Source organism: Cydia strobilella, chromosome 7 (assembly GCF_947568885.1).
Source record: "Cydia strobilella chromosome 7, ilCydStro3.1, whole genome shotgun sequence".
In the NCBI taxonomy this organism is placed as follows: Eukaryota; Metazoa; Arthropoda; class Insecta; order Lepidoptera; family Tortricidae; genus Cydia; species Cydia strobilella.
The window spans coordinates 3,349,495-3,366,369 of record NC_086047.1 but is presented as its reverse complement, the minus strand read 5'-3'; the positions used below and the strand labels follow the sequence as shown (position 1 = coordinate 3,366,369).

The 16,875-nt window shown below is 48.1% G+C and overlaps 2 protein-coding genes across 2 annotated transcripts in view; both read left to right on the top strand.

Annotated features, from left to right (window-relative positions):
• Positions 1-7,270, top strand: part of LOC134742931 (palmitoyltransferase ZDHHC18-like) — a 32,029-nt gene extending 24,759 nt beyond the window's left edge. The window contains exon 12 of the mRNA XM_063676144.1: positions 7,139-7,270. Coding sequence (XP_063532214.1) covers positions 7,139-7,171 — 33 coding nt within the window. The 3' untranslated portion in view covers positions 7,172-7,270. The remainder of the gene's footprint in view (positions 1-7,138) is intronic.
• A 1,175-nt stretch (positions 7,271-8,445) lies between these two features.
• Positions 8,446-16,040, top strand: LOC134742707 (caspase-like). The gene is made up of 7 exons (XM_063675897.1): positions 8,446-8,604; positions 10,569-10,691; positions 11,351-11,484; positions 12,421-12,566; positions 13,965-14,109; positions 14,478-14,607; positions 15,554-16,040. The coding sequence occupies exons 1-7, from the start codon at positions 8,552-8,554 to the stop codon at positions 15,657-15,659; spliced, it is 837 nt and encodes a 278-aa protein (XP_063531967.1). The 5' UTR covers positions 8,446-8,551; the 3' UTR covers positions 15,660-16,040.
• Positions 16,041-16,875: the final 835 nt, after the last annotated feature.

Here is a 16,875-nt window from a genome sequence, read left to right as displayed (position 1 = left end):
AATATAACCTGTATACTATAGTATAGTACCGACGGCGGGCACGGTGAGCTGAGCGCCGCGCGACTGCGGCTCCTACACGACACCACCATGATCGACGCGGCGCTGGACCTCGACGAGCCCGAGGCCGAGCCGCATCTACAGGCCAACGTAAATATAACCTGTATACTATAGTATAGTACCGACGGCGGGCACGGTGAGCTGAGCGCCGCGCGACTGCGGCTCCTACACGACACCACCATGATCGACGCGGCGCTGGACCTCGACGAGCCCGAGGCCGAGCCGCATCTACAGGCCAACGTAAATATAACCTGTATACTATAGTATAGTACCGACGGCGGGCACGGTGAGCTGAGCGCCGCGCGACTGCGGCTCCTACACGACACCACCATGATCGACGCGGCGCTGGACCTCGACGAGCCCGAGGCCGAGCCGCATCTACAGGCCAACGTAAATATAACCTGTATACTATAGTATAGTACCGACGGCGGGCACGGTGAGCTGAGCGCCGCGCGACTGCGGCTCCTACACGACACCACCATGATCGACGCGGCGCTGGACCTCGACGAGCCCGAGGCCGAGCCGCATCTACAGGCCAACGTAAATATAACCTGTATACTATAGTATAGTACCGACGGCGGGCACGGTGAGCTGAGCGCCGCGCGACTGCGGCTCCTACACGACACCACCATGATCGACGCGGCGCTGGACCTCGACGAGCCCGAGGCCGAGCCGCATCTACAGGCCAACGTAAATATAACCTGTATACTATAGTATAGTACCGACGGCGGGCACGGTGAGCTGAGCGCCGCGCGACTGCGGCTCCTACACGACACCACCATGATCGACGCGGCGCTGGACCTCGACGAGCCCGAGGCCGAGCCGCATCTACAGGCCAACGTAAATATAACCTGTATACTATAGTATAGTACCGACGGCGGGCACGGTGAGCTGAGCGCCGCGCGACTGCGGCTCCTACACGACACCACCATGATCGACGCGGCGCTGGACCTCGACGAGCCCGAGGCCGAGCCGCATCTACAGGCCAACGTAAATATAACCTGTATACTATAGTATAGTACCGACGGCGGGCACGGTGAGCTGAGCGCCGCGCGACTGCGGCTCCTACACGACACCACCATGATCGACGCGGCGCTGGACCTCGACGAGCCCGAGGCCGAGCCGCATCTACAGGCCAACGTAAATATAACCTGTATACTATAGTATAGTACCGACGGCGGGCACGGTGAGCTGAGCGCCGCGCGACTGCGGCTCCTACACGACACCACCATGATCGACGCGGCGCTGGACCTCGACGAGCCCGAGGCCGAGCCGCATCTACAGGCCAACGTAAATATAACCTGTATACTATAGTATAGTACCGACGGCGGGCACGGTGAGCTGAGCGCCGCGCGACTGCGGCTCCTACACGACACCACCATGATCGACGCGGCGCTGGACCTCGACGAGCCCGAGGCCGAGCCGCATCTACAGGCCAACGTAAATATAACCTGTATACTATAGTATAGTACCGACGGCGGGCACGGTGAGCTGAGCGCCGCGCGACTGCGGCTCCTACACGACACCACCATGATCGACGCGGCGCTGGACCTCGACGAGCCCGAGGCCGAGCCGCATCTACAGGCCAACGTAAATATAACCTGTATACTATAGTATAGTACCGACGGCGGGCACGGTGAGCTGAGCGCCGCGCGACTGCGGCTCCTACACGACACCACCATGATCGACGCGGCGCTGGACCTCGACGAGCCCGAGGCCGAGCCGCATCTACAGGCCAACGTAAATATAACCTGTATACTATAGTATAGTACCGACGGCGGGCACGGTGAGCTGAGCGCCGCGCGACTGCGGCTCCTACACGACACCACCATGATCGACGCGGCGCTGGACCTCGACGAGCCCGAGGCCGAGCCGCATCTACAGGCCAACGTAAATATAACCTGTATACTATAGTATAGTACCGACGGCGGGCACGGTGAGCTGAGCGCCGCGCGACTGCGGCTCCTACACGACACCACCATGATCGACGCGGCGCTGGACCTCGACGAGCCCGAGGCCGAGCCGCATCTACAGGCCAACGTAAATATAACCTGTATACTATAGTATAGTACCGACGGCGGGCACGGTGAGCTGAGCGCCGCGCGACTGCGGCTCCTACACGACACCACCATGATCGACGCGGCGCTGGACCTCGACGAGCCCGAGGCCGAGCCGCATCTACAGGCCAACGTAAATATAACCTGTATACTATAGTATAGTACCGACGGCGGGCACGGTGAGCTGAGCGCCGCGCGACTGCGGCTCCTACACGACACCACCATGATCGACGCGGCGCTGGACCTCGACGAGCCCGAGGCCGAGCCGCATCTACAGGCCAACGTAAATATAACCTGTATACTATAGTATAGTACCGACGGCGGGCACGGTGAGCTGAGCGCCGCGCGACTGCGGCTCCTACACGACACCACCATGATCGACGCGGCGCTGGACCTCGACGAGCCCGAGGCCGAGCCGCATCTACAGGCCAACGTAAATATAACCTGTATACTATAGTATAGTACCGACGGCGGGCACGGTGAGCTGAGCGCCGCGCGACTGCGGCTCCTACACGACACCACCATGATCGACGCGGCGCTGGACCTCGACGAGCCCGAGGCCGAGCCGCATCTACAGGCCAACGTAAATATAACCTGTATACTATAGTATAGTACCGACGGCGGGCACGGTGAGCTGAGCGCCGCGCGACTGCGGCTCCTACACGACACCACCATGATCGACGCGGCGCTGGACCTCGACGAGCCCGAGGCCGAGCCGCATCTACAGGCCAACGTAAATATAACCTGTATACTATAGTATAGTACCGACGGCGGGCACGGTGAGCTGAGCGCCGCGCGACTGCGGCTCCTACACGACACCACCATGATCGACGCGGCGCTGGACCTCGACGAGCCCGAGGCCGAGCCGCATCTACAGGCCAACGTAAATATAACCTGTATACTATAGTATAGTACCGACGGCGGGCACGGTGAGCTGAGCGCCGCGCGACTGCGGCTCCTACACGACACCACCATGATCGACGCGGCGCTGGACCTCGACGAGCCCGAGGCCGAGCCGCATCTACAGGCCAACGTAAATATAACCTGTATACTATAGTATAGTACCGACGGCGGGCACGGTGAGCTGAGCGCCGCGCGACTGCGGCTCCTACACGACACCACCATGATCGACGCGGCGCTGGACCTCGACGAGCCCGAGGCCGAGCCGCATCTACAGGCCAACGTAAATATAACCTGTATACTATAGTATAGTACCGACGGCGGGCACGGTGAGCTGAGCGCCGCGCGACTGCGGCTCCTACACGACACCACCATGATCGACGCGGCGCTGGACCTCGACGAGCCCGAGGCCGAGCCGCATCTACAGGCCAACGTAAATATAACCTGTATACTATAGTATAGTACCGACGGCGGGCACGGTGAGCTGAGCGCCGCGCGACTGCGGCTCCTACACGACACCACCATGATCGACGCGGCGCTGGACCTCGACGAGCCCGAGGCCGAGCCGCATCTACAGGCCAACGTAAATATAACCTGTATACTATAGTATAGTACCGACGGCGGGCACGGTGAGCTGAGCGCCGCGCGACTGCGGCTCCTACACGACACCACCATGATCGACGCGGCGCTGGACCTCGACGAGCCCGAGGCCGAGCCGCATCTACAGGCCAACGTAAATATAACCTGTATACTATAGTATAGTACCGACGGCGGGCACGGTGAGCTGAGCGCCGCGCGACTGCGGCTCCTACACGACACCACCATGATCGACGCGGCGCTGGACCTCGACGAGCCCGAGGCCGAGCCGCATCTACAGGCCAACGTAAATATAACCTGTATACTATAGTATAGTACCGACGGCGGGCACGGTGAGCTGAGCGCCGCGCGACTGCGGCTCCTACACGACACCACCATGATCGACGCGGCGCTGGACCTCGACGAGCCCGAGGCCGAGCCGCATCTACAGGCCAACGTAAATATAACCTGTATACTATAGTATAGTACCGACGGCGGGCACGGTGAGCTGAGCGCCGCGCGACTGCGGCTCCTACACGACACCACCATGATCGACGCGGCGCTGGACCTCGACGAGCCCGAGGCCGAGCCGCATCTACAGGCCAACGTAAATATAACCTGTGTACTATAGTATAGTACCGACGGCGGGCACGGTGAGCTGAGCGCCGCGCGACTGCGGCTCCTACACGACACCACCATGATCGACGCGGCGCTGGACCTCGACGAGCCCGAGGCCGAGCCGCATCTACAGGCCAACGTAAATATAACCTGTATACTATAGTATAGTACCGACGGCGGGCACGGTGAGCTGAGCGCCGCGCGACTGCGGCTCCTACACGACACCACCATGATCGACGCGGCGCTGGACCTCGACGAGCCCGAGGCCGAGCCGCATCTACAGGCCAACGTAAATATAACCTGTATACTATAGTATAGTACCGACGGCGGGCACGGTGAGCTGAGCGCCGCGCGACTGCGGCTCCTACACGACACCACCATGATCGACGCGGCGCTGGACCTCGACGAGCCCGAGGCCGAGCCGCATCTACAGGCCAACGTAAATATAACCTGTATACTATAGTATAGTACCGACGGCGGGCACGGTGAGCTGAGCGCCGCGCGACTGCGGCTCCTACACGACACCACCATGATCGACGCGGCGCTGGACCTCGACGAGCCCGAGGCCGAGCCGCATCTACAGGCCAACGTAAATATAACCTGTATACTATAGTATAGTACCGACGGCGGGCACGGTGAGCTGAGCGCCGCGCGACTGCGGCTCCTACACGACACCACCATGATCGACGCGGCGCTGGACCTCGACGAGCCCGAGGCCGAGCCGCATCTACAGGCCAACGTAAATATAACCTGTATACTATAGTATAGTACCGACGGCGGGCACGGTGAGCTGAGCGCCGCGCGACTGCGGCTCCTACACGACACCACCATGATCGACGCGGCGCTGGACCTCGACGAGCCCGAGGCCGAGCCGCATCTACAGGCCAACGTAAATATAACCTGTATACTATAGTATAGTACCGACGGCGGGCACGGTGAGCTGAGCGCCGCGCGACTGCGGCTCCTACACGACACCACCATGATCGACGCGGCGCTGGACCTCGACGAGCCCGAGGCCGAGCCGCATCTACAGGCCAACGTAAATATAACCTGTATACTATAGTATAGTACCGACGGCGGGCACGGTGAGCTGAGCGCCGCGCGACTGCGGCTCCTACACGACACCACCATGATCGACGCGGCGCTGGACCTCGACGAGCCCGAGGCCGAGCCGCATCTACAGGCCAACGTAAATATAACCTGTATACTATAGTATAGTACCGACGGCGGGCACGGTGAGCTGAGCGCCGCGCGACTGCGGCTCCTACACGACACCACCATGATCGACGCGGCGCTGGACCTCGACGAGCCCGAGGCCGAGCCGCATCTACAGGCCAACGTAAATATAACCTGTATACTATAGTATAGTACCGACGGCGGGCACGGTGAGCTGAGCGCCGCGCGACTGCGGCTCCTACACGACACCACCATGATCGACGCGGCGCTGGACCTCGACGAGCCCGAGGCCGAGCCGCATCTACAGGCCAACGTAAATATAACCTGTATACTATAGTATAGTACCGACGGCGGGCACGGTGAGCTGAGCGCCGCGCGACTGCGGCTCCTACACGACACCACCATGATCGACGCGGCGCTGGACCTCGACGAGCCCGAGGCCGAGCCGCATCTACAGGCCAACGTAAATATAACCTGTATACTATAGTATAGTACCGACGGCGGGCACGGTGAGCTGAGCGCCGCGCGACTGCGGCTCCTACACGACACCACCATGATCGACGCGGCGCTGGACCTCGACGAGCCCGAGGCCGAGCCGCATCTACAGGCCAACGTAAATATAACCTGTATACTATAGTATAGTACCGACGGCGGGCACGGTGAGCTGAGCGCCGCGCGACTGCGGCTCCTACACGACACCACCATGATCGACGCGGCGCTGGACCTCGACGAGCCCGAGGCCGAGCCGCATCTACAGGCCAACGTAAATATAACCTGTATACTATAGTATAGTACCGACGGCGGGCACGGTGAGCTGAGCGCCGCGCGACTGCGGCTCCTACACGACACCACCATGATCGACGCGGCGCTGGACCTCGACGAGCCCGAGGCCGAGCCGCATCTACAGGCCAACGTAAATATAACCTGTATACTATAGTATAGTACCGACGGCGGGCACGGTGAGCTGAGCGCCGCGCGACTGCGGCTCCTACACGACACCACCATGATCGACGCGGCGCTGGACCTCGACGAGCCCGAGGCCGAGCCGCATCTACAGGCCAACGTAAATATAACCTGTATACTATAGTATAGTACCGACGGCGGGCACGGTGAGCTGAGCGCCGCGCGACTGCGGCTCCTACACGACACCACCATGATCGACGCGGCGCTGGACCTCGACGAGCCCGAGGCCGAGCCGCATCTACAGGCCAACGTAAATATAACCTGTATACTATAGTATAGTACCGACGGCGGGCACGGTGAGCTGAGCGCCGCGCGACTGCGGCTCCTACACGACACCACCATGATCGACGCGGCGCTGGACCTCGACGAGCCCGAGGCCGAGCCGCATCTACAGGCCAACGTAAATATAACCTGTATACTATAGTATAGTACCGACGGCGGGCACGGTGAGCTGAGCGCCGCGCGACTGCGGCTCCTACACGACACCACCATGATCGACGCGGCGCTGGACCTCGACGAGCCCGAGGCCGAGCCGCATCTACAGGCCAACGTAAATATAACCTGTATACTATAGTATAGTACCGACGGCGGGCACGGTGAGCTGAGCGCCGCGCGACTGCGGCTCCTACACGACACCACCATGATCGACGCGGCGCTGGACCTCGACGAGCCCGAGGCCGAGCCGCATCTACAGGCCAACGTAAATATAACCTGTATACTATAGTATAGTAACGATGATAATTCAATTGTTCTCGTATTTTAAAACTAAATTGTTATTATGTTTGTTGCAGACGCCGCCGCGAATCGCCACGGCGCAGCTCTGACCCGAGCATATTGTAATAATACGCTATTTGTACAAATACTTTATTATTCTTGTAAGATTTTTGAGACTCGCTTTATGAGGAATAAATATAATTATCTAATTTGGTGTTGTTTTGTTTTTAACTCCGCTTTATACACAGACTATAACTCGCGTCCCTCCCTGCATCGCTTCCTGAAGAAAGGCCAGGTCGAGAGCACCCTAAACCGGTGAGCGTGTATGAGGAATGTTATGAAAGTAAAGGAAGCGAAAGAGGTATGCCAGAATCGTAGCAAGTGGAAATCCGTGGTCTCTGCCTACCCCTCCGGGAAATAGGCGTGATTGTATGTATGTATGTATAACTCGCGTCGAATGATGGTCCCATACAGTGACAGTTCATTTTTGTATGGAGTTATATTTTTTTGGAAGTTTAGGTCTAAAGAATTTTTATTACTCATAAGAATATTACAATTCACTTACATGAGTACTTATACTAATAATTAATTATCTTGACGAGTACACTTTTATTTGTTATATTATATAATATTAAGTGCAAAGTTTAGCACATTAATTCATTTAGAAATGTTGTCATAAAAATACGGTAAAAACATTTCTTCAAGCGTTTTTAGGGTTCCGTACCCAAAGGGTAAAAACGGGACCCTATTACTAAGGCTCCGCTGTCTGTCTGTCCGTCTGTCACCAGGCTGTATCTCATGAACCGTGATAGCCAGACAGCTGAAATTTTCACAGATGTATTTCTATTGCCGCGATAACAACAAATACTAAAAACAGAATAAAATAAATATTTAAGTGGGGCACAAACGTGATTTTTTTGCTGTTTTTGAGCGTAATGGTACGGAACCCTTCGTGCGCGAGTCCGACTCGCACTTGCCCGGTTTTTTAATAATAATAAAAGTCTGGATCTGGAGGCTAATTACATAATAGGTACGGTACGGTATATTATACCTACATATAACTTGTTAGTTGCTTGCTAGCGCAGGGGGTTTTTGTTAGTTCTTACTTCTTATGATGCTGACTGTTTCAAAACTCAAAATATCAATAAAGTTTATTGCATTGTCGGTTGTCGGACGCACTATCTTCTTGTACCTATACTTACACTAACCTACATCCCACACCCTGACGCCAACTGATAGCACAATCATTTTAATACGTAAGCAACTTTGTATTTATTATCTCGCTTGAAGCTCGCAAAATAATAATATGCGAATGTGTGCAGTCTGTAATGATAATGATTCATGCTTTTTCGAGTGGGGCGACTTGGACGGACCTCAACGTCTGTCAGCGCGCGCGCCGACCGAACGGCCAAAATCAGTTAAATCCTTAAAATCACGTCATTCTAGTAAAGTGAACCGAGGCGAACGCACACGCGTTTAAGGATTCTACGATGGCGGGAAACGGCGCAGACTCTAGTGGCGTTCCAGAAGGCGATGTCGACGGGTTAGTGGCTTTTACTGTGCATTTCAATGATGTGGCATAAATTATATTTGTGAAAAATGTACCAAAATCGTATAGGGTTATAGAAAAAAGAGAGATGTGATGTGGCTTTAAAGTTATGGTATTAGTGAACTGTATTGCATCATAATAAATTCTTCAGCCCAATGTTCTCAATAAATCACCTGCAATAATATGTTACAAAACAACAAAGTATCTGAAACGAGCTTATTGTCCAGCTTATTTGTGGAGCCCTATAAGTTTTAAATATTTTTGCGGCCTTCAGTTACATATTATTGCAGGTGCCTGTATAGTCAGGTATAAAAGCTGTTCTTAATTGAGGACAATGGGCAGAACCCTAAAGTACCTTTAAGAATTGAACGAGTTAAAGTAAACCGATAATAATGGATGTGGATTGTTATGTTCTGAAGTTATTGTAAATTCATATCGAAATGTTGTACAAATGTACCGCATGAAAAAAAACAACAGTGATTTTCGACTAAACTGCTTTTCTCCTATTAGGAATTAGGTAAAGAATAAATTCTAAACTGGCATACCTATTATATACTTACCTTTATAGTTACTATGTGTAATGTTCTAATTTTAACCCTTGAAGAAAACAATGAAAAGTTAACAAAAGCTCGTAAGCTTGACTTGGATAAGTTTTACGTATGTAAGTTACTAGCATTGTAGACTTAAATTCACAATTTCAAAAAAATATATAAAAGTGAAATAGGATATTTAAAATAGGAACCACGTCAATTTGAAATTCGTAATTTAAAAAATCGTAAATGTTAGATTCGCTGTTTATCATTATCACTATCTAATCGGAATTGTATTTTGTGATTCGAAATTTACAAACTTCGGCTTTCATGCTTTTCGGAAATATAAATCTTAGTGGTTTTTAATTCTTCGTAATTACGACAGTCGGAATTTTGATGGGTCGATCTCGAGCATTTATAAATCGCAATAATAAAATTCGACATTCTAAAATTCGGCATAAAATTATGTATATAGTGTCTTTAAAATGTAACCAACAATGTATGTCTAGAGTGTCGAGGACCGAGGTAGAGTCGTATGAATCACCCTACATCCTACGCAGTTATGCCAGTTTTAGCAAGCTTGTTGCTGTTTATTATTTTTTTCGTCGCGTCTTCTGTAAATCTTTATCGGGTTATAACAACACGCTGACCACGCTGTACAGTCGAAGGTAAAAATATCGATCCAGACAAATGGTTCAAAAATATGTGAACACAACATATTTTTGAAACTTTGGGAATGTAATATATCTATAATATATTACATAATATAATATACTCTTGATTTTATGCATATCGCAAACTTGTGTAATGTCACGTCCCTACTCTTGGTTTTATGCATATCGCAAACTTGTGTTATGTCACGTCCCTTCTCTTGATTTTATGCATATCGCAAACTTGTGTAATGTCACGTCCCTACTCTTGGTTTTATGCATATCGCAAACTTGTGTTATGTCACGTCCCTTCTCTTGATTTTATGCATATCGCAAACTTGTGTAATGTCACGTCCCTACTCTTGGTTTTATGCATATCGCAAACTTGTGTAATGTCACGTCCCTATTCTTGATTTTTTATGCATATCGCAGCGCAGACTTGTGAAAGCATCGAATTAGGAATCGAATGGGGTAAAATGTCGAATGATTCGAAAAAATTATAGTTGCATCCGGATCCGGTAACCATATAATTTCGAGTCGAATCATATAATTATATTATATAACTAACTGTTCTTTGAATGTTACAAACGGTTACCGGATCCGGATGGAACTATAATTTTTTCAGGTTTTTTACTACTATTAATAATAAATTGATATCCAGCTTTAAACGTGTGCTTAACTTAAGCTGCGCTTGATAGACATTTAAATCAACATTTACTGTTCTTACTTTCCAAGTTTTTATTTAAGTTTGCATTTGCAGTTATTGTTTTGTATCCAGGCCATTCCCCGACGGATTCAACGGAGATAAGTCTTTAGAACCGGAATACTATGACATGTCACAGGAAAGGAAGATGATTATCTTCAACCATTTCGAGTACAACCATGATTACCCTGGAGAAAGGTACCGTATAAGTACCTAACTATTAGGGTCAGGTGGGGTAAATAAAAGACACATTCCTATCCATTGAAAAAGAAGCCTACACAATAGGCTTTTTTTAATGGAACAGGAATGTAATAAAATAAGTTTTTGTGTGTTAAAAACTTTTTCTTTTTTTAGTATTTTTACCTGCGACCCGTGCGGGTAGGCCCTGTGTTGTGCCGCCAAAAAGTTATCAAAATTGTAAATTTTCCACTTGGACAAATTTCGAAACGTTCCCATATTAGGAAACGAAATTTTCCATTTCAAAAATGAAAGTTTATTTATTTTATTGCGAAATTTTCGTGAAATTTCCCAGAACTTTGGAAACTTTCCGCAACTTATAGGTAATATAATCGAACAGTGCCGGCCCGAGTCCTTGATCAGGGTAGAGCGAAATCGGGTTTTGGCGCCCTTCGTTGAAGCTTTTTACCCAAAAGCAAAACGAACCGTATTTTGGTCCCGCGTCTCGCGTCTTTTAAAACTTTTTTTTTTTCTAATTTGTCATTTTGGCGCCCCCCTTGCCATCCGGCGCCTAGAGCGGCCACTCCACTCGCTCTACCCTTGATCCGGCCCTGTAACCGAATGTAAGTAACCTTCTTGCCTAAAAATGAAATGGCGTCTCTTCTGTAAAAATGTTCCAGGGGACAACCGCCGACGCGCAACGGCACGTATCGCGACGTGGAAGCGCTCACAAAAACCGGCGAAAGCCTGAACTTTGACGTCACACCCTACCACGATAAAACTCACGACGAGATACTTGGCATCATGGACGATTGTGAGTACTTATTGTATCTTAGATTTTATTACTTGATTTTATAAGGGTGGTATTTTTTTCAAATGATTATTACGCCTCACACCTTAATCTGTTAAACAAAAGCCTTTGTTTCTTTTGTTCAGCGGTTATCAATGCTAGCGCTACTGACTGAACGGGAATAAACTCATTTAAAAAGAAATTTTACCTTCCTATTTATATGGTTCAAATTTATGTAGCTGCTCTGTATTGCGTCCGTTCTTCATTACACAAACTCGTTATCTCAGAATAAGCCGACACATTTTGAACTTTAATACTATCACGATAGTTGCTTTTTAACGACATGGTTGCTTTGGCACGCGACTAAGGCGCCTCTCCAAGTCTCCATAAAAGAAACAAAGGCTTTTGTTTAACGGATTAGGGCCTGAGGCCTAAAAATCTTTTGAGAAAATTCGTACGATATTCCACCTGCACAATATTTGATCAAATGTGCATTTGCGTCTCACTCTCTCATTAAGCATAATGTGAGACGCAAATACAAATTTGATCAAATAACGACAGGTGGAATACCACCTTAAAATATCTAAAATAGTCTAAGAAAAATCCGTGCCCGAGTTCGATAGAAAACGGCGCTGTACGGCGGCGCCACTTAAGGTAACTTTACGTCCTATTTTTAGAACACTGGGTCGTTATTTTACTTGTCTTAAAAATATAATATTGGGCTTTACTTGAAATTATTTTTCATTACAAATTTGGAAACCTAAATTTGTAGTGTAATGCATACTAAAGGTTGTCTGGAACAGATCGCTCTTTAGCAATAAGACCGCCTGTCTATCTCTGTCTGTATGTATTATGTGCTTCTTTGTATTGAATAAAGAGGATTTGTATTGTTTCGTCACTAAGTATCACTAGTTTTTACCGCGGTCCACACTCCTATATACATACATACTTTTCATTCAGTTTGCAAGCAGGATCACAGAGACACGTCCTGCGTTTGCGTGTGCATCCTCACTCACGGCTTGAACGGCGGCGAGCTGAACGCGCGCGACAAGTCCTTCAACCTGGCAGACATCGTCAGCAAGCTGCAAAATCGTGCTCCTGGTCTGGTCAGTACGACTTTTTATCCCTATAACTACTCATCGTCGGGGTGAAGCCAGAAGAGCGGTACTTTTAGGGGTGCATGGGAGAATTGTGAGTCGCGCAATTTCTGCGATATTCGGTTTCATACAAAACTCTTTCGTGAACACGGCGTCGTAAAATGAGTTATTTTCCGACAACCGACAAATTTTGATGTGCTGTTGATTACCTACGCGACTGACAATTCCAAATAGTATTTTATAGAATCGTGATATAGGTATACTAAACCGTATCGATAAAATTCTTATGCTCGAGTCGGAAGTGCCATAGACTATCCAACGTTAAAAAAAAGAGTAAGGTTGTAGTGTTGCATGTGAAGTTGTAATACACAGATTATACTCGACGAGTAGAAAATAGTTAATTATTACGCTCGTCTGGCTTCACCCTTACAAGTAGTTAGTTAACTTTTTTATTAAGCTTTTGTCAGTGCAATCACGACATACCCGTTCAGGATGTTCGGGTTCCTAAGATTTTTCAACTAACTAGTGACCCGCCCCGGCTTCGCACGGGTTACACAAAACCTTAATAAATTATACACCTAAAACCTTCCTATTGATAGGTGAAAACCGCAGAAAAATCCGTTTAGGTTTTTGAGTTTATTGCGAATATACAAACAGACAGACGCGGCGGGTGACTTTGTTTTATAAGGTGTAGTGATATATGAAGGGTACACGGAAAGAACATGTCTAGTCACTTTAGTAACATTTTGACTAATCGCGGTTTTAAAATTTGGGACCATGTCAAAACGTATGGTAATTCCGTGACCACGTTTTTTTAACAAAAAAAAAGTTGTGTTACATATATTATACAGTTGTAGCAAAAGATATAACTAATATATAGTTCATTAAGAGATGGACGAAAAGTGTGACCGCATGGAGGGGACCACCAGGCAAACGAAAGCAAGGGAGACCCAGAAATCGGTGGGAGGATGAAATCAAACATACAGCGGGTCCAAGCTGGATGCAAACTGCAAAATCCAGAGACAATTGGTTCACCTTGGAGGAGGCCTTTACCTGCAGAGGGGTTCTTGCAGAATAACTCACGGGAAAAGAATCAAATAATAATATTTTAATATTCTAATAATATTTTTTTGTTATCTCATAGTTTACTAACACTAAAATAGCTACACTCTTTTTTCATGATATTACTAACAAGACTACTTTTGGAAACTGTATAATTAATTAATTCTGTAAGAAATAAAGGCTTTTTTATTTTATTTTTTATTTAAGAGCTCTACATTTTGAAATGAAAATCTCATTTTTCGAAAAAAGTGACTAGATATGTTCCTTCCGTGTAACCTTCATATATATTCAGTTTGGATTTGTGTTTTTGATAAGGCCCCCTATTGAAACGTCGTCTATTTGCAGGTGGGCAAGCCGAAGCTATTGATCGTACAGGCATGCCGCGGATTGTGCCTGGACGCGGGCAAGCTGGTGCACGTCGATGGGCCCGGTGAGGTTCTGTGGCTGCCCTCGCACGTCGACACATTGTTGCTGCGCTCCTCCGTGGAAGGTAGGTCACAGTATCACATTAACGTTGTGATACTCAGTGACAATATAACCCTGTGTTATTCAGCCTCAGTGAAAACGTATACATGTAGGAGGATCTCTGGCTACAGCGGTGCTCACCTTTAGCGTTGCCGGTAAATTGGTATTCCGTACGCTGTCGACTGTCGTATAATGCCTGTGACTGTGACCCTGCCTGTAATGGGTGTAACTTGCAAAACATAATATAACAAACGTCTCGCATTTTCTAGACTTATATTGATCGGGATATAGACCGTGATTACCTTTTGTATTGTTTTGATTGTTTGTTTGGTAGGTATTGTTTTGTTGCCTCGTATTTTTTCAACGTGTTTAATAAATCTGATCGTTTTTAAGACTACGGGTCGTTCCGCAATGACCACGGTTCCTGGTTGATCCAGACGTTCTGCCGCGTGGTGGACGCCAAGCATCGCCAGATGGACCTGATGCAGATGATCGTGATAGTCAGCAGGCTGGTGGCTTGCGAGTAAGTTCAGTTCAAGGCGCTCAGGAACAGTGACTTGGAACCAGGAGTTCTCTCTCTTGGCGGACGCCAAGCATTGTCAGATGGCCCTGATGCAGATGATCGTGATAGTCAGCAGGCTGGTGGCTCGCGAGTAAGTTCTGTTCAAGTCGCTTAGGAACAGTGGCTTGGAACCAGGAGTTCTCTCTCTTGGCAGACGCCAAGCATTGTCAGATGGACCTCATGCAGATGATCGTCATAGTCAGCAGACTGGTGGCCTGCGAGTTCAATTCAGGTAGCTTCGGAACAGTGACTGCTTTGACCCAGGAGTTATCTTTCCTGGTGGACGTCAAGCCAGCTGCAAGGTTGACCAAAAAGTTTCTAAAAACTAAATTTGGTACACTAAAATCAGTCTCCTATTTTACATTTATTAGTCTCTATGTAGCTGGATCATATACTTATATTTTATTGTATGCTTATAACGCGTTCGCAGACCCAAAAAAAAAAGTTAATATATACAGGGCGACTAAAAAATAAGTGCATTTCCGTTGCCAGGGAGGTTTTGGGATTATACTGAGCAACTTTTACTATGGGACCAACCACAAAATCGTGAAATAAAAAATTAATCTCCCATAGAAAATGGACCAGCCAAAATGTATGAAACAGCCAAATTTTTTTTCGCGATTTCGGGATTGGTCCCATTATGGACTCCCAATAGTAAAAGTTTCTCAGTATAATCCCAAATTCTCCCTGGCATCGGGAACTATTTTTTAAGCCACCGTGTATATATATATATATGTATGTATATATATATATATATATATATATATATACTGGAGTCGTTTACTTGTATTATTATAGTATCGTCTACAGAAGATACCTTTTTCTGAAATGTGTTTGACCCAGCTGTGTGTGATCCATTCACATCTGCTGACACTTTATCCTGTTATTTTTTATTTACCTATTGCAGGCGCGTGTCCTACTGTCCAGAGAGACTTTGGGAGCACAACAAGAAGCAGACGCCGGAGATGAGATCCACGCTGCTGAAAACCCTCCGCTTCACCGACCCTGTCTAGATCAGGGATGTTGCGAATATTCGCATCCGCATCCGCGGAACTTTTGCATTATTTTCAACATCCGCATCCGCATAAAATGGATGCGGAGTTTAATGCGGATGCGGATGTGGAACGGGTAGGTACCGGAACGTCTTAGCGGCGGCGTAAGTGCTAGGTAATTTCGTCATTAGCCAATAGGAATCTCGTTTCGTTTTTCTGATTCGTCGATCGAGCACTTTAGCCTATGACGGACAGCGACAAGAAGTCAAAAGTTTAATTTATTTGGACTTTAGTATAGTAATGCGATTGTGGGGCACCTATATTCTTGTTCAAAGACTAAAAGTTTCGTTTTTTTTAAATAAAAGTGTAATATTTGACGTTTTTTTATGTGCCTAATCTCGACATCCGCATCCGCTTCCGCGGATGTGAGCCTTTAAAAATCCGCATCCGCGTCTGCGGATGTCAAAAAATCGGCATCCGCAACATCCCTGGTCTAGATTCATCATCATACTACCAGCTACACTCTTATACAGGGTGTCCCATAAGTGACACGTCACAGTAACACTGCAATGGAGGTAGATCAGGCCAAGAGGACCCAATCCAACTTAACATGACCCCAGTAAAAGTGGCACGGTTATCAAGTCATTGCCAAATTGAGGTTTTTTATGAATTTGACCGTTTTTAATATTGTTAGTGCTAGTGTGCACTCGGAAAGGTCTCGAAGTTATATTTAGCCCTCTTTGATTTAGCATAGCATAGTAGTTTCGTTTCTTTTTAAAAACAAAAGAATGTTTCCTTTAAGTAAAATGTGCTAACTTAAGGTTTTAAGGCACTTTCCCTCCAGGGCCCATACATTTTTTCCACACTGTATATTATATTATGTCTGTCCAGGATGGTGCTAGTATGATAAGTAGGAAAGGATCTTTTCAACTTCATTATGTTTCTTGGTAGCTTAGATTTAAACTACTTATAGTTATACCTACCCTACCATAGATTTTTTATTGAATAAAGCACTTTATTGACCTCTGACTTTTATTTTGGCGTCCTAGAAATGTAAGCCAGCCCACTATGCCCCGCTAATCTAACAAAACAAAGAAATGTTTGTCTTATTATTACTGACGATCTAATGGAATACAGGATGTGTCAGCATTATTAATTTAAAAATATCCCAGCCGTTACCACAGAGGTAACTGATGGGAATAATCCAAAACAAGCTTGTTGCCGTACTTATTCTCAG

Excerpts from the sequence above, each read along its gene's own strand:
- LOC134742707 (XM_063675897.1), top strand. The coding sequence starts at position 8,552 with ATGGCGGGAAACGGCGCAGACTCTAGTGGCGTTCCAGAAGGCGATGTC. Across the intron at positions 8,605-10,568 it reads CCAGAAGGCGATGTCGACGG|GCCATTCCCCGACGGATTCA; the intron begins GTTAGTGGCTTT and ends TTTTGTATCCAG. Across the intron at positions 10,692-11,350 it reads CATGATTACCCTGGAGAAAG|GGGACAACCGCCGACGCGCA; the intron begins GTACCGTATAAG and ends AAAATGTTCCAG.